Here is a 23,310-nt window from a genome sequence, read left to right on the forward strand (position 1 = left end):
TAAAACTGATAGAACAATGTGCCGTTGAAATATTATGAAATATTTGTGCGGTAAATACAACATATGTATTCAGATGTATTAGGCTGCTCGCTCTCCTTAATCCATTTATGCCTAGCGCCTAGAACAAAGGCCTTGGCAAACAGCGTAGACCCAGATGAAACGCCGCATGATGCGGCGTCTCATTAGGGTCTGCGTTGTTTGCTTAAAGGAATTTGTGTAAGAAATATTATAAACTTCCGTGTTTTTTTTCAAATTTGTGTACATGTTTGTTGTTGATTAAGAGATCGACGACAACAGCATAAAATCGATACAGATATTTTGTGACAGCTGTTTCGACAGATGCCGGAAGCGTAAACCTCTTACATTATGCACTTTTTATATTATTTAATCATCATCTACAAGTAATATTAAGATTTTTCTTATCAACACATTTGTCCGCTAATAACATTCCGCCATTTTGCGAGCACTTTTCAACGTCATGTTCTAAATATAGTAATATTTTTGGCTTGACGAAGGAAATTTTATCCATAATACTTAGGTGGTTGGTGAATACGGACCTGAATGCGATCTACCTGTTGGCGTATTCGTTATGTCTGGGAAAAATCCAGTTTTTGATAAAATGACGAAAAAGTGGTGTTTTTTATTGCGCAATCACTATAAACACGGGTGGCTTGGCCGGAAGTACATGTAGCGTGAATAGCAACCCCAAGACAATTCACCCCCAGGAGACAATTCAAATTTGATTTTAAATAAAAATTTTCGTACCCAAAATATTTCGTACCCATATTTTTTCTTACTCAATTTTTATTTCGTACCCACATTTTTTCGTACACAATTTTTTTTTAACCTAATTTTTTTCGTACTCAATTTTTTTTTCGTACCCATTTAATTTCGCACCAAAATGTTTTTCGTACCCAAATTTTTCGTACCCAAATTTTTTTCGTACCAATTTTTTTGGTACCAATTTTTTTTCGTACCCAAATTTTTTCGTACCCATTTTTTTTCGTACCCATTTATTGCGTACTCAAATGTGTTTCGTACCCAATTTTATTTTCGTACCCAAATGTTTTTTGTACCCTTTCATTTCGTACCCCAATTTTGTTTGTACCAAATTTTTTCGTACCCAAATTTTATACGTACCCATTTTTTTGTACCCAAATAGTTTTTCGTACCCTAATTTTTTTCGTACTCTATTTTTTTTCGTACTCTAATTTGTTTTCGTACTCTAATTTGTTTTTTTTTTCTACCCACATTTTTTTCGTACCCAATTTTTTTCGTACCGAAATCTGTTAGTACCCCCCAAAAAATCGTACCCTTTTTTTTTCGTACCCTATTTTTTGTGTTCGTACTAAAAAAAATTGTACTCAACTTTGTATTTTTTTCGTATCCACATATTTTTTCGTAATCAAATTTTTTTCGTACAATTTTTGTTTTCGTACCCAAATTCTTTTTCGTGCCCAAATTTTATTTTGTTCCCACATTTTTTTGCATAATTTTTTCGTACCCAAATATTTTTTCTAACCCAAATATATTTCGTACCCACATTTTTTAATCATTTTTTTTTCGAACCCAATATTTTTTCGTTCCCATTTTTTTGTACCCATTTTTTTGTTGGTATCATTTTTTTTTCATACTCAAATTCAATTTCGTACCCAATTGGTTTTTCGTAACTAAATTTTTTCGTAACAATTTTTTTTTCTCTAAATAATCGGTTTTCAATTTGATTTGATCTCCCCACTCATTCCATCCCGCAAAACCCTTAAGGTGTCGCAAATCTAGTATTAGAACAAACTGTTAACTTAACACGCGATATTTTGAATTTGAGTCCAAATTTTGATTAAAACACAACGTGTTTGGCTTTGATTCGAATATAAGGTGCGCTTGTGTTTCTAATACGTACCGGCAACTTCTTGTGTCACAGAACAGAACATAACAGAACAGATATTTATTACGACTTGTACATTGTACATCGTCAGTGTTAACCATACTATAATAGATCTATCAATAGGTCATGTGAAAAGTAAGTGATAATACAGAATTTAGTAATGAACATATATAAAACATAATACATGACAGTAGTGGGAATACCTCAAAAACGGTGATCACATTTTACAACAAAAAAATATGCGAAATGGCTATTATGCTGTTAACATATATGAAAATGGACTAAATACAAATTAGTCATTTTAAGTATATAATTTGCGCTGTTATGCTATTTAATAGAAGGAAATAGCCAACATATATTGCACTGGTTATATCAGGCAGCAACATGTATAATGAAACATGTCTGTTACACATTTATAGAGATACATTTTTAGTTCCGTACAATAAAGTTAACAATAGAGTTTCTAAAAAATAAATAACATAAAGCTATACATAGGTATTGAGCATTATGCTTATTATATTAGAAGTAGTTATGCAGATTTGATATAAAATATTATATACATACCATTAAACAAACAATTGCACAAACAAACATACAATAGAATCGGCGGATAACGACACTCAGTTTGTCGTATTTGTATTCTGAACAGCATTCAATATGGACTTTCTGATCAACATTGCTTCGTTAACAAAAACAGATAACTTAATAGCTTCTTCTTTTTTACATAGTCTCATTAGGCTTAGGAATTTATACACTGATGGTCGCTTGAAATAATAAGGTTTTATGTATTTTTTTCCAGATATCGTTATAACAAGGGCATATTAACATACAATGATATTCGTCCTCTATATCACGTGAGCTACAACAAATGCAATATCTTTCTTCCCTAGCAATTCGATTAGTACTAAACCTACCCGTTTGGATTCTTAGTGGGTGACTAGACATTCTTAATCTACAGAAGTAAAATCTGAGACTTTAAGGTAAAACATCTAGGTATTTTTCATATTCAAACGTTAATTTAAATTCTTTGTACAACGTTAAAACAGGACTTTCAAGCGAGCGTAACCAATCTTGTTTAAAACAATCTATGACTCGGCATTTAAATTCAGCCAAGAAAACGTTTTTGTTAATATACTGATAATTTTCGAACACGTATTCGAACCCATAATCATTTAGGAGATGTTTTACATTTGTAACCCAATTTCTTTTCCCGTTAATACAATCTTTGAGAGCCTCGTTATAAACAACATTTAATATAATATTATCACTGTCTTTGATTTTAAACCAATATTTAATTATTCTAATGTATATATGGATATTAAGTGGATATCTGCCCAGCTCACCATAGACTGCATCAGAACACGTATTGTTGTTAACTCATAATAGTTGTTTACAAAATTTAAGGTAAATTCTTTCTATTTCCTTTGATTTGGTATAACCCCAAACTTCACAAGAATAATTAAGTATGGGTGTTACAAATGCATCGAATAGTTGGCAAAATAGTTTGGCCGAAAGGTCAAAGTCGTTGCATTTGCAAACTAGAACATGTAAAGCTTTTAACGCCTTTCCATTGAGGTGTTCAATGTTTTAACAAAAGTTTCCAGTGTAATTAAATACAGTACCTAGGTAATTAAAATCATCAACAACTTCAATTGGTTGGCTATAATAGGTCCATTTTTCGTTTGCTAATAGCGCCCCACGTTTCCGAAAGACAATTATTTTCGTTTTTGTTATATTTACAGTTAGACCCCACGTACAGCAATATGAATACAAAAGATCTCAATATTTCTGAGTTTCATCAGGAGTTGTACCTATAATAGCCATATCATCAGCAAACAACAACAAAATCACAATTAAGTCATCAATACTTAAGCCTGCAAATAAAGCTCTAAATCTTCAACAAATAATGAAAATAATAGAGGTGACATAATCTCTCCTTGGCGTAAACCAATAGCGTAATTAAAGTATTCAGAATAAGAAGATCATAATTTAACACAAGATTTAACTTTTTGGTACATGTCTTTAACAATTCTAAGTAGTTTTCCATCAATACCAGTTTTAAACATTTTTAACCACAGTGCATTTCTATAAATAGAATCAAAGCATTTCATCATGTCCACGTATATTACATAGAGCCTCATATTTTGATTGAGATATTTTTTAACAAGAGATTGTAAAATAAAAATTGGGTCTGCTGTTGAACGCCCTTTACGAAATCTCAATTGCGCATCCGAAATACTGTTATTGTCCGAGCAGAAATTTTCTATACGTTTATTCAAGACTGTGGTAAATAGCTTAGACAGGCAACTAACGAGAGTAATACCACGGTGATTATTAACATCATCTTTGTGGCTTTTTTTTATGTAACGGAATTATTAAGCCTTCAATCCAGCTGTTTGGGTAGTAACCTGAATTTAAAATACCGTTAAAAAGATCACATAAATGACTAGCAAGGATATCAATACATTCCACGAAATACTCGTTTAATAATTGATAATTGCCAGGCGCTTTGTGCATGCTAACTTGTCATAGGTATTTCATTATTAGGTAAACCATGTTTTGGTTAAAAAACTGCATAATTATATTGTTTGGCATAGATAATGAATCATAATCTGTGGCTTACCTTGTAAATATGTTTATACTTGAATTTTGATATTTAAAATTTTTGAAATTATAATGTATAGCAGTATTTGTTATAGAAAAGTGCATGTGTGTGTTGCATCATATGACTTTGTATTTTTTAACTACTCAGTTCATTTTATATAATAATGCAATTACACTGTCTGTATTATGGGCTGGTGGCCTTTGACTGCAAATAAATATTCGTATTCGTATTTGTTACGCTTGAGCGATTTAACTGCACTGTGAATTTCACTTACGGTAATAGGCTGGTCAAATTCAGTATTACATGTGGATAAATTATTAAAATCACGATGTGTACAAAAATATTCCGCGTCTTCGTTGTAGCAGTTAGATAAATCATTACTCAAATAAGCAAAGTGTTCTTTAAATGCATAAATAGAAATACCAGCATAGTCTGGTTTTCGCTTACTTTTAAAGTATTTCCAGAATTCTGTGGGTTTACATCGTTTTAGATCTTAAATTTCTTTCATTTTTTGTTTATAACTGGCATTTTTACATTTCCTTACGATTTTCTTGAAGATGATTTACGTTCTATTAGGAGTACCCTATTTGCGCTATTTTGTTCCGAGTTGAAAATGCGTAGTGCTTGCATATATGATTATCGCGCAGAATGACATTCTAAATTAAACCAATCTGCGTGTTTTAGAACAGCGTCCTTTGAGAAAAAAGGTTTGTTATTGACAAAAAAGCACTTAGAAAACAACAGATTAGCCACGGCCCTAATAGTTTCAGAAAACTTTTCAACAGTTTTATTTATAGATTCCCTGCAAGAGATATCAATATTTTGGGTAATATTGTTAAAACGCGGTAAAAATCCTATAATGCCTATACGAAAGCGCTCTGCGTTTGCCTCGTTCCATTTGTATTTGAATTCGCACTGTGGATTATCTTTCTGAACAGGTTTTGGGCATAATAATGAAAAACGCAACGGTGCGTGGTCACTCCATTCATATAATGGTTCAATAGTAAAATCATTGATAAGTGAAAAGTTGCGTTAATTCATGAAAAGATAGTCTATAACAGAACAACCGTTATTCGAACAAAACGTGTAGTTACTTGTATTAAAAACTCGACCATTAACAATACGTAAAGAAGAAGATTTGCAAAGATCTATCAATTTAACACCATTACTATTTTGAACATTATCGGCCGAGGCCGAGGCCCGAAAGGGGGTACAATCAGGGACATAGTCAGGGTCGTCAAATGAATTATTTAAATAATCATAAGGAATAAAATCACATTTTATACCAACTCTGCTGTTTAAATCGCCACATATAATTACACACCCAAGTGAATTAAATACAGAAATATCATGTTGAATAGTATCAAACAAATCAATGTTAACAAAATTATTGGCCGGCGATTCCTCTCCCCAAATATATGCCCCGCACAAATACACATCTTCAACAGTATTAAAAAACAGGTGATCTAATTTAATAGACCAAATAATGGTTTCATGATGATTTTTAACAATTTTGATGCCATCTTTTAAATTATCTTTATATAACAAAATAATACCTCCACTTTTTCTTCTTGCTTTACGATTTTGAAACTTTCTATATAAATTGTGTGAAATGTAACCATTTAAGGAAATATTACTTTTACAGTTGGTCCAGGATTCATAAAGAAAGTAAATGTCGGTATTAGCAATAATATTTACAAATTCATTAGATTGTTGTTTCTCCTTAGAAAGTCCATGAATGTTCCATGAGAGAATAGACAGCTCACCCTTAACGTCCCCCTATTCCCTGACCGGTTGGCCGTCCACGTATAAAGTATCATAAACCAGCCAGGCACGTTTCCCCTTGTCTCTATCGTCCTTCATTGACTTAACAAGTTTCCGGCGCTTGTCTGCTACCGCCTTCGGGAATTGTTCGAACATTGAGTATCTCGCACCCTTCAGCTGCTTCCACTCCTTTCTCACTAGTTCTCGTTCCTGGAAAAATGTGAAATACGCCACAATGTTTCTTGTTTTTTTTTCCCGGAAATCGGGTGGCCAGGTGACCGATGCACTCGATCAAACCGGATTGCATCCACCTTTTCTGTTGAGAGCTTCAGGGCTGACTTCAGGTGGTCTCTCAGTTTCTGTTCTGACACTTCTGCGGACTAATTTCCGGTCGAATTGTCTTCTGGAATGCTCGTAAATATAAGGTTATTCCTCATTGACTGCGATTGGAGGTATGTCACCTCCTCATGCAGTTCGTCTCGTTGCCTTTCCAGCTCGCTGACCCGGGTTGACATCAGGGTAGAACCCATATCGACCAGCTCTACCCTATCTTCTTAACGGATTACCCGCTCTTCCGTGGCCTTAGCCCGGTCTTCGATAGCGACCCATACCTTTCTTATTTCCTTTTCGAAGTCCGTCACCTTTTTCTCCAGCGATTGAATACAGTCTAGTTTCTTCTAAATTGAACAAACCCGCTGGACGAGTAGTTGAATGGTCTCTGTCAGTGCGTTGAAGCAGGGTTTAACCCCAGCGCTCGTCATTCTGTTACGAACGTCACTATCACCGCCACTAACAAAAACCTCATATGTATCCGCCGATTGCCTAAGGCATGAATCACTTTCATATAATACAGAATTAACTTGGCTAAGCAAACCACTAAGTGATGTGTCCAGGTCCAGATCATCAGACGGCCCTCTTTGTTTACATTGTTTACTATTGTTCGTTACACTGCCACTATTTCCACTGCTATTTCTGTCTTTTCGCTTACTCTCCTGGTATTTGGGCATTATATGTATATCGTCATATAAACTTCGAAATATAAATCAGCCTTTCTCTGAGAAAACTGGGCGTAATTCATGGGCGTGAAGTGTCATAACATGAATTAAGCCCGGTTTTCCCAATGCGCGACTCATTTATATATCAATCGTTGTGCCCAGGTCAATTAATATGCATTCATGTTCTTGCATTTTTAGCTCACCTGAGCACAACGTGCTCATGGTGAGCTTTTGTGATCGCCTTTTGTCCATCGGCCTGCGTCGTCAACATTTTGCCTTGTAAACACTCTAGAGGCCACATTTATCGTCTGATCTTCATGAAATTTGGTCAGAACATTTGTCCCATTGATACCTCGAGTAAGTTCGAAACTGGGTCATACTGGGTCAAAAACTAGGTCATTAGGTCAAAAAAAGAAAAACCTTGTGAATACTGTAGAAGTCACATTTGATGCCCAATCTTCATGTAACTTTGTCAAAATGTTTGTCTAAATGATATGTTGGTTGAGTTCAAAAATGGTTCCGGTCGGTTGAAAAACATGGCCGCCAGGGGGCGGGGCAGTATTCCTTCTATGGTTAAAGAGAAACCTTGTGAACACTCTAGACGTCACAAGTTTTGCCCAATCATCATAAAACTTGGTCAAAACATTGATTTCATTGATATCTCGGACGAGTTTGAAAATGGTCCAGATCGGTGAAAAAACATGGCCGCTAGGGGGCGAGGCAATTTTCCGTATATGGCTATAGTAAAACCTTGTTAACACTCTAGAGGCCACATTTATTGTCAAATCTTCATGAAATTTAGTCAGAAGATTGGTGTCAATGATATCTTAGATTAGATCGAAAATGGTTAAGTTTGCTTGAAAAACATGGCTGCCAAGGGGCGGGGCATTTTCCTTATATGGCTATGTATGGCTATAGTAAAACCTTGTGAACACTCTAGAGGCCACATTTATTGTTCAATCTTCATGAAATTTGGTCAGAAGATTGGTCTCAATGATATCTTGAATGAATTTGAAAATGGTTACGGTTGCTTGAAAAACATGGCAGACAAGGGGCGAGGCATTTTCCTTATATGGCTATATATGGCTATAGTGAACCCTTGTGAACACTCTAGAGGCCACATTTATAGTTTAATCTTCATGCAATTCGGTCAGAAGATTGGTCTCAATGATATCTTGGATGAGATCGAAAATGGGCACGTTTGCTTGAAAAACATGGCTGCCAAGGGGCGGGGCATTTTTCCTAATATGACTATATATGGCCATAGTAAAATCTTGTTAACACTCTAGAGGCCACATTTATTGTCAGATCTTCATGAAACTTGGTCAGAAGATTCATCCCAATTATATCATGGACGAGTTAAAAAATGATGCTGGTTGGTTGAAAAACATTGCCAGGGGGCGGGGAATTTTTCCTTAATATATGGATTTAGTAAAACCTTGTTAACACTCTAGAGGCCACATTTATTTTCCGATCTTCATGAAACTTGGTCAGAAGATTTGTCCTAATGATTATCTTGGATGAATTTGAAAATGGTTCCGGTTGGTTGAAAAACATGGCCGCCAAGGGGGCGTGGTATTTTTCCTTATATAGCTATAGTTAAACCTTGTTTACACTCTGGAAGCCATATTTATTGTACGATCATCATGAAAATTTGTCTAAAGATTTGTCCCAATGATATTTTAGACAAGTTCGAAAGTGGTTCCAGTTGCTTGAAAACATGGCAACCAGTGGGCGGGGCATTTTTCCTCATATGGACTTATGAATCTTCGTGAAACTTTGTCAGTATATTTGTTTAAATGATATCTTGGCTGCGTATGAAAATGGTTCTGGTCTGTTGAAAAACGTGGCTGCCAGGGTGTTCACTATTCGTGAAAGTTGGTAAGAACATATTGTTCTAATGACATCTTGGGCTGCACAGAACAGGTCAGTTCCTTTAAATCTCAGGTGAGCGACTTTGGGCCTTTCAAGCCCTCTTGTTGAAAAGTCTGCTTATTTAAACAACTTTACTGTTCCGAATGTCAACTTTAATAGCACGTTAAAGGGTTGGATTTAAGGCTCAGAGTAAACAATTACATTATTAATTACAATAACCTCAAGTCATACTATATATTTTTCAGAATTGTAATCGTCGCAAACTTCCCATCATTTTCTCATTTTGCCGGTTAACCTATTCCGATCAGCTCATTTTGCCTTCGAAACTTGCAGTCTCCATTTACAATGGATGCTACTGGAGCCACAATGCGCCCTCATCAGGCCTCGATGGCTGCAATGTGCTTCCGGAACATAAGGCTTACGGAAGTCTTCAAGTTCACGTTTATTTGCTTGGTATTGATGTCACTATTCGGAATTGCGTTCAAATACGACGCAGTCGTCGTCATACAGACCTACCGACCGGTCAACATTCAAGGCGTGGTGGATGTGTTACGATCATTGAAGACTGGCGAATTCGCTAAAGGTGTATCAGTGCTATTAAATGTTACGCTAAACAATAATAACTTTACTAACCTATCGGTGGGTGAACAGCCAAAGTTCAATAAAAGCATTGATTTAGCTGATTCGAAAGCAAACGGTATAAAAACAGTAATGGTTAAAACCACCGAGTCGCATCAAAAGAAAAATCGTACAGAAGACGTGACGACAGTTAAACAACCGGACCGGAATTTTCTTTGCACTGATCCCCGGGTTACTCTGACTATGGCGGAAATCTTGCGGATAGGGTCCAAGCTACCGGGAAACCTGACGAGTCTGCAGCCACTTGCACCGATGGTGAAGGAGAGCCCAGAGTTTCCGGGGATGCCGGACCCCTGCGTAGGCCCCAACCGTATTACGGGTGTGGAGGACATCCTATGTATGGTAAGAAGTCCATTATGTTTGTTTTATATTACCCCACCTACCCTTACAAGTCCATATCGAACTCATATATTGAGTTCAATCCATTAACCACAAAAGAATGCAGTAGCATTGTAATATCAACCGCCCATTTAATATTTTTCATACATGAACTGTCGTCACTCCTTACTTTGCAAAATTTACACCCGCCGACCTTGATTTTCAAAAACGTCAACTGGTCAACCCATGATTTGTAACAGGTACTTTTTTCACCAATCATTTTTTAACATACACAGTTGCCCCTACCCCCTTATCTTGTAATATATGCACTCGCCCGTCCATTTTTGCAAAAAGGTCTACAATCATTATTAATTGTTAAAACAACGCTGGCCACCTTACACTACCTTATATTGCAATACATGTATGCACATTCGCCACAACTTCCTTCCTCATGTTGCAATATTACACTCGCTGCGCCATATTTTGCGATTCATACTTCAATAATTAACAATTTTCAATAAAACTCAAGCCAACACCTCCTTTGTTATTTTGCAAGGTTATAGTCTCTGTCCAATTTTTTGCTATTCATACTTTAATGAACATTAATTGTCAATTAAACACTCACCATCACCCATCCCATAAAAAAAACTCGCCGCCTCATATGTTGCAATGCGCACTTTAATTTAAAAAAATAATTTCAATATAACATTATCACCTTCCCCTTTCTTATTTTGAACAAGAGATGTGTTTGTCAGAAAAACAATGCCCCCTATTGCGCCGCTTTGATTTATTTTATTATTTTTTTCATCATTTTGCAGGTACAGATAATCATCTCCCTTTGAAGCTTATTACTTCCCTTGAATTTGTTTTTTTGACCATTGACCTTGAAGGATGACCTTGACCTTTCACCACTCAAAATGTAAAGCTCCATGAGATACACATGCATGCCAAATACCATTTTGCTATCTGAAGCGACATACAAGTTATGAGCATTTTTTTCGAAACCTAAACGCGAAACCTAAACGCAAAGTGTGACGGAAAGACGGACGGACGGTCCGATGACTATATGCCCTCCTTCGGGGGCATACAAATATACACTCGCCAACCATATTTTTCAATACTTATTACATGTTTATTCATCAAAACCGTACTTTGCAGAAACACCCATAGTTCCCACCGGATTACAAGAACCATTAGGTTAATTGACAATTGTTAATTATGAAAGTATGTGGCCTCTAGAGTGTTAACAAGGTTTTACTAAAGCATGATATATAGCCATATTAGGAAAAATACCCCGCCCCTAGTGGCCTTTTTTTTAAGCCACCAAAACCGTTTTCGAACTCATCCAAGATATCATAAGGACAAATCTTTTGACCAAGTTTCAAAAAGATCGGAAAATAAATGGGTCCGGCATCCCCGGAAACTCTTGGCTCTCCTTAACCCCCGATTCGAGTGGCTGCAGCCTTGTCAGGTTTCCCGGAAGCTTGGACCCTATCCGCAAGATTTCCGCCACTGTCAGAGGAACACGGTGATCAGTGTTAAGAACATTCCGGTCCGTTTGTTAAACTTTTGTCACGTCTTCTGTCTGCGACTCAAAGGTTTTGAACATAACTGTGTTAAAACCGTTTGCTTTCGTATTAGCTACATCGATGCTTTTATTGAACTTTGGCTGTTCATCCACCGATTGGTTAGTAAATGTCTTTTTGTTTCGCGTAACTTTTAATAGCACTGATATACTTTAAGCGAATTCGTCAGTATTCAATGTTCGGAACAGACCCGTCGCGCCATTTTCAGTCTCTTGCCCTTGAATGTTGACCGGCCGGTAGGTCTGTATGACGACCACTGCGTCGTATTTGAAAGCAGTTTCGAATAGTGACATCAATACCAAGCAAATAAACGTGAACTTGGCGACAACCGTAAGCCGTATGTTCCGAAAGCACATTGCAGCCATCGAGGCCTATTAAGGGCGCATTGTTTCTCCAGTTACATCCATTGTTAATGGAGATTGCAAGTTTCAAAGGCTGAACCAATGAGCTGATCGGAATAGGTCAACCGGCCAGATGGTGAGAAAAATGATAGGAAGTTTGCGACGATTACAATTCTGAAAAATATATAATATGACATGAGGTTATTGTAATTAATAATGTAATTGTTTACTCTGAGCCTTAAATCCAAGCCTTTGACGTGCCATTAAAGTTGACATTCGGAACACCGAAGCTGTTGAAATTATCAGACTTTTCAATGCAAGAACATGACATTGTATGCATATCAATTGACCTGGGCACAACGATTGATATATAAATGAGTCACGCTGTTGGAAAACCGGGCTTAATGCATATGATGATACTTTACGCCAATGCATTACGCCCAGTTTTCACAGAGACCGGCTGATTTATATTTCGAAGATTATAAGACGGTATAGATGAAAGTTTAGAGCAAGCTTTAACGTAAGAATAAACCAGACATTAAATATACACATAAAGTAATTCACAGTTACAGTCCACAATGAAAAGTATACCACTCTGTGTACTGTGGTGTTAAAACGTTTTTTTGCGAATAATTCATTAAGGAAAACATCCTTTTATAACCTGTAAAATACGCCTAAACGTTAATATGATTATGGATCGTAGTGATCAACACCATGCTGATAGAACGGCTTATTCTACAGGCATTGTATTAAAAGACGATTTAACATTTATGAGATAATTAGATGCTGATATGGAAGAATGTCGAACTTGATACTTAATTATTTTGCAGAAAATATAATGAATAAATAGATAGGTTTTCATAATTAATAACTATTGGGCTACGAAATATATTTGCTTGTCCAATTAATTGGACCAATCGCTTTTAAACAATTCTTTGTGACAAAAGAAGTTGCCGGTAAGTATTTGAAATAAAAGCGCACCTTAGTTTTGAATTAAGCAAAACAAGTTGTGTTTTAATCAAAATTTGGACTTAAATTCAATACGGGTAGTATCACGTGCCGACTACTTCTACGCTGAAGTAAAAAAAATGTTAGGTTCAAAATTGGTCATGCGTTCACACGAGAATCGTGTTTTGAAAACTAACAAAACGACCAATCCTTCAGTTATGAGTGCTAATTGATTAATCATCGTGGGCGGGATAATAATTATTAACAAGATGGCCTTCTGAAAACACGTTTACCGATATTTACTCAGACAATTCAAACATGACACTACCGGCCTACTTCACTTAAATGTCCGCGTGGTATTTTAACTACACCATATAGCACAAAGGACTCTAACTATGATTTACGGAACGTTTAGAAAACATGTCGTTCATTGTATAAGAAATAAAAATCCATTTATAGGCACGGAATGTGTCCCCCAAAATCGGTTTGTTATTATACTAAAATGTAAATATATTATTGTAATGCACTCGTGAAACATGTGCATGTAATTAATATCACGTATACATAAGCACTAAACACCCGAGCAGGATTGGATTCACAGATAAGAGTGTCACACAGGCAGCCCCTAAGAAAAACTGAACGAATAGCATGCCTCAATGTGCTATCATCAAAATGACCTTAGAAACAAGTCATTTTGTACAAATCGAATTTTTAATATAAGAATGTGTGCATTCTTTTCATTAATATACGTCAACGTTTAATTGTTTCAATAGTTCGAGAAATAAAATTCATAATTCCTGTGCGAAGTTGATTAATTGCCATATCCGTAGAAACTTTATACCGGGGTATCGTGACATATACTAGTAGTTTCCAATTTCAACTGTAAGACGACTCGAGTGATTGTTATCTGGCAATAATAAAGGGCATTGTTCGCAGTTTGACAATCAAAGTACTGGTTTGAAGATGCTTTTTAAGAGGATGGATATAAAGGCATCAATTTAAGTTTATCTACATCAACACAATTGTGTATGTGGGAACGAAAATTTGGGTACGAAAAAAAGGGTACGAAAATGTTGGGTACGAAAAAATTATGCCCCCGCAAAAATGTGGGTACGAAAACAAAGTGGGTACGAAATAACATTAAAGAATAAAAAAATTGGGTCAGAAAAAAATCGGGTACGAAACAAAAATTGAGTACAACAAAAAATTTGGGTACGAAAATAAAGTTGGGTACGAAAAAAAAATAGTGCGAAAAAAATAGGGTACGAACAATTTTGGGTGCAATTTTTTTTTTTTGGGGGGGGGGGGGTACGGGGAAGTTGTACCCGTGGGGAACCATTCTCCTAGCAGAGTTGTCGTTCGTGCCTCATCGGTGTAATGAACCGCAGTGTAAGAGACTGGTGTGGAACTAACTTGACTCATTCAACGAAACTGGGAAGCGGGTTACATTCTCGATCAAATCTAAAAATAACAACATTTTGGGTTTTCCCAGCGTCACAACGTTTTGAAGTGCCCCCTGGCAGTTTCGTGTCTGGTTCCTGTCCCGAACCTCTCGATAAATTTGAAAGAGGACGTGAACCAAGAAATTTAGCTAACTCAATCGGATTGGCTCGGTCTTTTACATAGGTCGCCATTGTGAAGAATTTTTTCATGGTATGATAACTTAGACAAGCTGCTTCGCTGAAGCAGCATCGTCAAAAATAACAATTTTCAATAAATGTGTACAGTATACTCAGACAAGAAAAACAACACTCCTGACTACAACAAAATATGTTTTGTTTCGAAAAATACGGTTTGTGTTGGTATTATGCATGCTTCTTGCATTTACCAGAGACAATCCGGCGATGGTTTAGCTCGAAAACAATGCTCTTTTTTTGTTTTGTCATTTATATGCGCGGACAAGACAATCGATTGATTCCGAAAGATGTGTATTTGGCGGGGATAAGATATGGAGAAGGATAGAGAAAGCATAATGTTGGCAAAACATCAGTTTGACGGTAAAAATAATTGTTAACATCGTTAGATTGTGTGTAATGTATGTTCAATAGTTAGTCTTTACTTTATAGATTTTTTTACTGTGTTTGTTTGGCTAAAATAAGTGTTTTATTGTTTTTATTTACAACTGTAATACAATTATTTACTTTCCTGAACAGTTCATATGATGTGCTTGGTGTTGTTAGGGATTTGGTCGTTTTGCGTTTGACAAGAAATGAATGAAAACAATAAAGAACAAGAGATGTGTTCGTCAGAAACACAATGCCCCCTACTGCGCCGCTTTGAAATATTTTTTTTGACCATTGACCTTGAAGGATGACATTGACCTTGAACTTCCACCACTCAAAATGTGCAGCTTCATGAGATACACATGCATGCCAAATATCAAGTTGCTATCTTCAATATTGCAAAAGTTATGGCCAAGGTTTAAGTTTTTTTTTCGGACGGACGGACAGACTGACATACTAACTGACGGACAGTTCAAATGCTATATGCCACCCTACCGGGTGCATAAAAAGGTTTGTGTAGGTTTTTATGGCCTTATAAACGTAATGCCAAATGGTTTGATTGCATATCAGGATATATTGACAACATAACTAGATGACTCACTATTCCTCCCTGTTTGACGAATGTTTTGCGTCGTTTCTGTTGTTTTTAAATTAATATGACATTTTTTATGTCACATATATATGGAACAAGTTTTTGTCGTAAATACGTTCACATGAATAACACATGATTTATTTGAAAATCAAGGGCTGAAGATATCCATTACAATGTTTTATCGAATGTTTGTGGTAAACACGGGGATCTTATTTTCTGTATTTCAAACGAGTACTTTTGCGTTTCGGTATGCTGTGACTGGCTAGGTGTGGATGTCTGTTTAATGCAGCTGTTGCAAACTTTCGTCTTATTTATAATTATTATATTTGAAATTTTACGATTTAACTACACTATTTTAAAGGAGAACAGACATGGTTTAAAAAAGCTGAAACATTCCAATTTTATGGGAGATTATAATGTGTTAAAACATTTCCACGCCATAGTTCGCTTAAAACCATCGCATTTAGCGAGTATTCAGCCGATAATAATGCCGAATTTTCACACTTTGCGATCGAGTCGACATTTTTGTTCAAACCGGAAGTAACGTTGTCGTGAGACAACTTTCATCCAATTCATAACAAAAGACTCGCTATCAGCGAGTGTCATTGTAAAGTTCGAAAAATAACGACCAGTTTTCGTATTATACATACAGGTCAGCGTTATTTAATCATTCAAAATCTGAGGTTGTTAGTAGATACGGGAAAATAAAACCACTGCTGATTAACAAGTATGAAGGGATATCGATAGTCCAATACACTATAAAGCGTATGTTGCGTAACCTCGCTGATAGTGCTTGCTAATACAGCGGTGTTAACTTTGAAACGTTTTTTTGTTCTCAGCAGTTAACGGCGATCTCTCTTGTACTCTCAACTGCACGGATGATAACAACGCAATAGTATAATGTAAAGTTGGTTTACCGGGTATATTCGCAGTTCTCAATTTATAAAACGTTGAACATGAGTTTATCAGCTAAAGGTATACTATAGACAACGACAAAATGCTTTTTAATCGCTTAAACCGAATGTAAAAATTACGAAATATAACAAGAACTATATTTAAAAAAAGGTATTCGGTGAAATGCTTACTTTGAAATAAAATTTGAAATGTACGTATCGAAATAAGTAAAGTAAAAACCAACGTTTAACTATTTTTTTCACTTTTTAGTCGTATATTCACCGCATAAGATGTGAGTTATTATAATCAAACCACACATTAGTAGAAAAAAATACACCAATGGAGATCACATCATAATATTATGTGTCCTCACATGGCTTATTATTAGTTTATTTCTTCACCATTGAAACATATCGTATGTTAATATAAAACACACAGCTTCTTTCGACACATTCAAATGACTCTTTCAAAGACGCTTCATGCAACCATGGGTCTTATAGCGTTTCGACCAGCGTAGCTCAAGCCCGGCCTATGCATTTGCACAGTCTGGTCAGAGGCGATGCTGTCCGCTATAAAATCACTCAATGTTTAATGGTCTAAATATGTGTCTCCTCACCAGACTGAGAGATGCGCGGGCTGGGTGTGCTATAGCTGCGCCATATTGCATAAGACCCATTGACGCATGACGCCGGCCTTTCAAAATATCATTGCGAATTGTAAATGGCACATTTTAGCACACTGATTTTCGGAATAAAATTGAATTCAAAAGAGCTAATATAGCAAACTGGCAAATAATGGTAGCCTATTCAGGCGTTCAGGAACGAATTCCAAACGTGCTGACCGAGAACGACAAACATTTTTGGTTAGATAATTACATGTAAACGATTTTCCTCTTATCACGACACAATACATAGACAAGTACACAATGGGACCATTTCATAAAAGTTCGTACGCACGTTTTCTTAGGTAAGTATACTTAAGAACGTCGTAAGAAAATCCGAGCGTTTCATAAAAAAATCTTATGCAACCACCTGCTACGAATGCATAAGTTCCCATGTAAAAGTTACGAATAGTCGAGGGTTGTCGTAGCGTTCGAAAATATGGCCGCCAAAGGGAGTGAATGTCTTCAGAAATTTTACAAAATATAAAAAACGATTATCGTGATTGTATTTTTTTAAAGAAGCACGACTTTTCTCTTCAAAATGGTAAGTTCGGTAACGTTTTGTATATTTAATGATGTATCTTTATAACATATACATTATAGAGAGCACAGTTGTTTCCTTTATTTGCGAAATTGCGATAGAAAACAATTTGAATGTTAACAAAGTTAAATGTAAATGCGCATCTTGTATTGTCAATTTACTACGACGTCATGACATAATGTAATGCGTAAATATATTATTTATCGGGAGAGGGCTCCAATAAGGTTCGCCTTTCAGCCCAATCCTATGTGAATGTCATGTAACTTGTGAATATGTTACTATGTAGTTATAAATAAGTTTAAACCAAATGTAATTTTTCTTTTAAATTACCACTAACCGTGCTTTATAGTTGTTGATAAGCATTTTCTTAATGCAGAAAAGAGGACTATTTCAAAACATGAACTAATAAAAAGGTAAGTTAGATGTATGTAAAACTGGAATGGAGGGAGCAAACTGAAATACATGGATGATTGATAAAGAAGACACGGACATGTTTAAAAAACGATTATAGTGATTGTGTTTTTAGAAGCACTACTTTTCTCTTCAAAATAACAAGTTCGGTAAAGTTTTGTATATGTAATGATTTATTTTTATAAAATATACATTATAGAGACCACAGGTGTTTCACTTGTTTGCTGAATGTATTCAACGCGGTATATAGTTACTATCCAAAGAGATTTACCGACTGTGTTCCACGAGCTATACGAATACTATTTCACAGTCTGTACAGAGGAAAACGATCAAGTTTCAACAAATAAATAAATGTACAGCTGTCACAGATAAGATAAATATCAAATATTTGTATTGGGAGTTTTTAAACGTATTCCTTTAGTTTGAGGCCATAAAGGCGTTCATAAACTGTATGTGTAATCAATAAATAGCACGGCATTCAATTTCTACGCATTTTACACCATGAACGGTTGGGTAGGTAGGTATCTTTCTTTCAGTAACATACAAGGTGTCACCCCACTAAACTGCCCACAAGCATTCCAACAAATGCGTTTAGATCGAATGTTTGGATGTTCAGTCGTTTTATTTATTTTTTTATATTCATTCGTTCCCACATGCAGGAAAAAAAAATTCTCAAGATTTCATTGGACAATAACGAAGGTCGAGAGAGGTCAAAACCTGGAGTAGAAAGCCACGCCGAAAACAATGCCATAACAAGCAATCACAATTTAGATATTAATTCAAATTCACGAGGACATGCTTATGCAGACTTAAAAAACACTAGTTTAATCATGTAAATACAGGCTGTCTGACTGGTCAGTAAGTCGTCCTGGGTTCAAACCCCATTACCGGAACGGGTAAGTTTTGATGTTGGTCACCATACCAGACAGGTTGTGTTTATGTCGTAGGGTACAAATTATTCACATAACATGCATACTATTTAGTTATTTCAATCTTAGGTTTTTAATATTAATTTGAATATATTTCTCTGGTCAAGGGGAAGCAACCTAACCGTTTAACCTTGTGCATGATTTACTTACATTAGCGTTATCTAACCCTTGCTCGTGATGCACGTGCACATAACTTTCAATTGTCATAGATGGTCGTATTTTTATTTGTAGGAGGAAAATTATAGATTTTCTCAGGTATACTATCACTTTTCTTTAGTAACTATTAAATAACATATTATTATGATATGTATGTATTATTTGGTATTGTTCGCAGTCCTTATACATAATGCGTTCATTGTATTTTGACTCGCCGCACCTGCTCTTTGTGTATGTGTATTATTCTATCGTTGTGTTAAAATATGCATTCTTGTTAATTTGTTTGTCTTATTTAATATTTGTTTCAGAACAATCCTATACGTTAACATCGATTAATACGGTCAACTGCAATAAAATCATTAACATTGTTTCTGTGTTGGTCGAAATAAAACCTAACTATTAAGTATATATATATATAATAAATATAAATTCACCACGCTCGTGTTATGTACTATAAAAAAATTAAATTCCGTCATATTAATATGAATTCAAAACAAGATTACTTTTAAAGACAAATTATTAAACGATAAGTTTCTAGTTATAACTAAATTGATCAGTTCAAAAAGTGTCATTTATAAAACCGTCTTGATTAAATCATAATTCAATAATGAACTTCATTTAATAACGCTGACCTGTATGTATAATACGAAAACTGGTCATAATTTTTCGAACTTTACAATGACACTCGCTGATAGCGAGTCTTTTGTTATGAATTGGAAGAAAGTTGTCTCACGACTACGTCACTTCCGGTTTGAACAAAAATGTCGACTCGATCGCAAAGTGTGAAAATTCGGCATTATTATCGGCTGAATACTCGCTAAATGCGATGGTTTTAAGCGAACTGTGGCGTGGAAATGCTTTAACACATTATAATCTCCCATAAAATTGGAATGTTTCAGCTTTTTAAACCATGTCTGTTCTCCTTTAAAATAGTATAGTTAAATCGTAAGATTTCAAATATAATAATTATAAATAAGACGAAAGTTTGCAACAGCTGCATTAAACAGACATCCCCACCTAGCCATCATACCGAAACGCAAAAGTACTCGTTTGAAAATACAGAAAATAAGATCCCCGTGTTTACAACAAACATTCGATAAAACATTGTAATGGATATCTTCAGCCCTTGATTTTCAAATAAATCATGTGTTATTCATGTGAACGTATTTACGACAAAAACTTGTTCCATATATATGTGACATAAAAAATGTCATATTAATTTAAAAACAACAGAAACGACGCAAAACATTCGTCAAACAGGGAGGAATAGTGAGTCATCTAGTTATGTTGTCAATACATCCTGATATGCAATCAAACCATTTGGCATTACGTTTATAAGGCCATAAAATCCTACACAAACCTTTTTATGCACCCGGTAGGGTCACAGGTACTTGAAACAATTTTTTGGTCCTTATATATATAATAAGAGTAAAGGTACCCAACGATGATTTCAAGTACCGGTGGGTAGGGTGGCATATAGCATTCGAACTGTTCGTCAGTCAGTATGTCAGTATGTCAGTCTGTTCATCCGTCCGAATAAACGTTGGCCATAACTTTTGCAATATTGAAGATAGCAACTTGATATCTGGCATGCATGTGTATCTCATGAAGCTGCACATTTTGAGTGGTGAAAATTCAAGGTCAAGGTCATCCTTCAAGGTCAATGGTCAAAAAAATATTTCAAAGCGGCGCAGTAGGGGGCATTGTGTTTCTGACGAACACATCTCTTGTTCTTTATTGTTTTCATTCATTTCTTGTCAAACGCAAAACGACAAAGCCCTAACAACACCAAGCACATCATATGGACTGTTCAGGAAAGTGAATAATTGTATTACAGTTGTACTCACATTTGCGTCATGAGCAAAACAATAAAACTATAATTTTAGCCAAACAAACACAGTAAAAAATCTATAAAGACTAACTATTGAACATACATTACACACAATCTAACGATGTTAACAATTATTTTTACCGTCAAACTGATGTTTTGCCAACACTGTGCTTTCTCTATCCTTCTCCATATCTCATCCCCGCAAAATACATATCTTTTGGAATCAATCGATTGTCCTGTCCGCGCATATAAATGTCAAAACAAAAAAAGAGCATTGTTTTCGAGCTAAACCATCGCCGGATTGTCTCTGGTAAATACGAGAAGCATGCATAATACCAACACAAACCGTATTTTTCGAAACAAAACATATTTTGTTGTAGTCAGGAGTGTGGTTTTTCTTGTCTGAGAATACTGTACACATTTATTGAAAATTGTTATTTTTGACGATGCTGCTTCATCGAAGCAGCTTGACTAAGTTATCATACCATGAAATAATTCTTCACAATGGCGACCTATGTAAAAGACCGAGCCAATCCGATTGAGTTAGCTAAATTTTATCAATCGGCATACCTCGCTGATTATAATTGATAAAGGTAAAGACAGCTTGGTTAACGTCCTCTTTCAAATTTATTGAGAGGTTCGGGACAGGAACCAGACACGAAACTGCCAGGTGGCACTTCAAACGCTGTGACGCTGGGAAAACCCCAAATGCTGTTATTTTTAGATTTGATCGAGAATGTAACCCGCCTCCCAGTTTCGATGAATGGGTCAAGTTAGTTCCACACCAGTCTTTTACACTGCGGTTCATTACATTCACGATGAGGCACGAACGACAACTCTGCTAGGAGAATGGTTCCCCATGGGTACTACTTCCCACACACCCCCCACGCAAAAAAAAATTTGCACCCAAAATTGTTCGTACCCTATTTTTTTCGTACCAATTTTTTTCGTACCCAAATTTATTTTCGTACCCAATTTTTGTTTCGTACCCAATTTTTGTTTCGTACCCAAAAATTTTCTTACCCATTTTTTTGGTTCTCAAATTTGATTTCGTACCAACTTTGTTTTCGTACCCACATTTTTGCGGGGGCATAATTTTTTCGTACCCAACATTTTCGTACCCATTTTTTTTTCGTACCCAAATTTTCGTACTCACATACACAATTGTGTTGATGTAGATAAACTTAAATTGATGCTTCTATATCCATCCTCTTCAAAAGCATCTTCACCCCAGTACTTTGATTGTCAAACTGCGAACAATGCCCTTTATTATTGCCAGATAACAATCACTCGAGTCGTCTTACAGTTGAAATTGGAAACTACTATTATATGTCACGATACCCCGGTATAAAGTTTCTACGGATATGTCAATTAATAAACTTCGCACAGGAATTATGAATTTTAATTTTCGAACTATTGAAACAATTAAACGTTGACGTATATTAATGAAAAAAATGCATACATTCTTATATTAAAAATTCGATTTGTACAAAATGACTTGTTTCTAAGGTCATTTTGATGATAGCACATTGAGGCATGCTATTCGTTCAGTTTTTCTTAGGGACTGCCTGTGTGACACTCTTAACTGTGAATCCAATCCTGCTCGGGTGTTTAGTGCTTATGTATACGTGATATTAAAGGGGCCTTTTCACAGATTTTGGCATTTTTTTAACTTATTCATTAAATGCTTTATATTGATAAATGTAAACATTGGATCGTAAAAGCTCCAGTAAAAAATCAAGAAAAAATTTTAAAAAAGGAAAAAAACATTACCCGGAGCAGGTTTCGAACCAGTGACCCCTGGAGTCCTGCCAGAGTCCTGAAGTAAAAACGCTTTAGCCTACTGAGCTATTCCGCCGAGTACACATTCTTGACGTATTTTATACCATATATAAGCAATCTTCGTAGTTTCACAAAATTTAACGACAAAAACAGAACTCTCCAAATTATTCAATCGTTTCGCGTTGCAACGCTTTATAATTTTTAGGTTTTAAAATCGTCAAAAGATGTATATAATGGCTATATTAGAGCATGGTTAATGTTCAGTATTACTGTTTCCTCACAAATATCATAACTAAAACGAAAACTTACGAATCTGAAACAACTTTTTTCAATTTTGTCAATTTACCAAAGCGTGAAAAGATCCCTTTAATTACATGCACATGTTTCACGAGTGCATTACAATAATATATTTACATTTTAGTATAATAACAAACCGATTTTTGGGGACATATTCCGTGCCTATGAATGGATTTTTATTTCTTATACAATAAACGACATGTTTTCTAAACGTTCCGTAAATCATATTTAGAGTCCTCTGTGATATATGGTGTAGT

At 35.6% G+C, this 23,310-nt stretch overlaps 1 protein-coding gene across 3 annotated transcripts in view; it reads left to right on the forward strand.

Moving 5' to 3' along the window:
- The window catches only part of LOC127876016 (carbohydrate sulfotransferase 15-like), a 49,596-nt gene that overhangs the window by 13,375 nt on the left and 12,911 nt on the right, over positions 1 to 23,310 (forward strand). Inside the window, exon 1 of one of the 3 annotated variants that reach the window (XM_052420842.1) lies at positions 9,434 to 10,105. The exons of 1 other annotated variant lie outside the window; for it this stretch is intronic. In XM_052420842.1, the coding sequence (XP_052276802.1) occupies positions 9,470 to 10,105 (636 nt within the window). In that variant the 5' untranslated portion in view covers positions 9,434 to 9,469. Of the gene's footprint in view, positions 1 to 9,433; positions 10,106 to 19,180; positions 19,243 to 23,310 lie in introns of those variants that run through there. One more of the 3 variants, XM_052420844.1, reaches the window with a different exon arrangement.

This window comes from Dreissena polymorpha, chromosome 4 (genome assembly GCF_020536995.1).
Source record: "Dreissena polymorpha isolate Duluth1 chromosome 4, UMN_Dpol_1.0, whole genome shotgun sequence".
Classification (NCBI taxonomy): Eukaryota; Metazoa; Mollusca; class Bivalvia; order Myida; family Dreissenidae; genus Dreissena; species Dreissena polymorpha.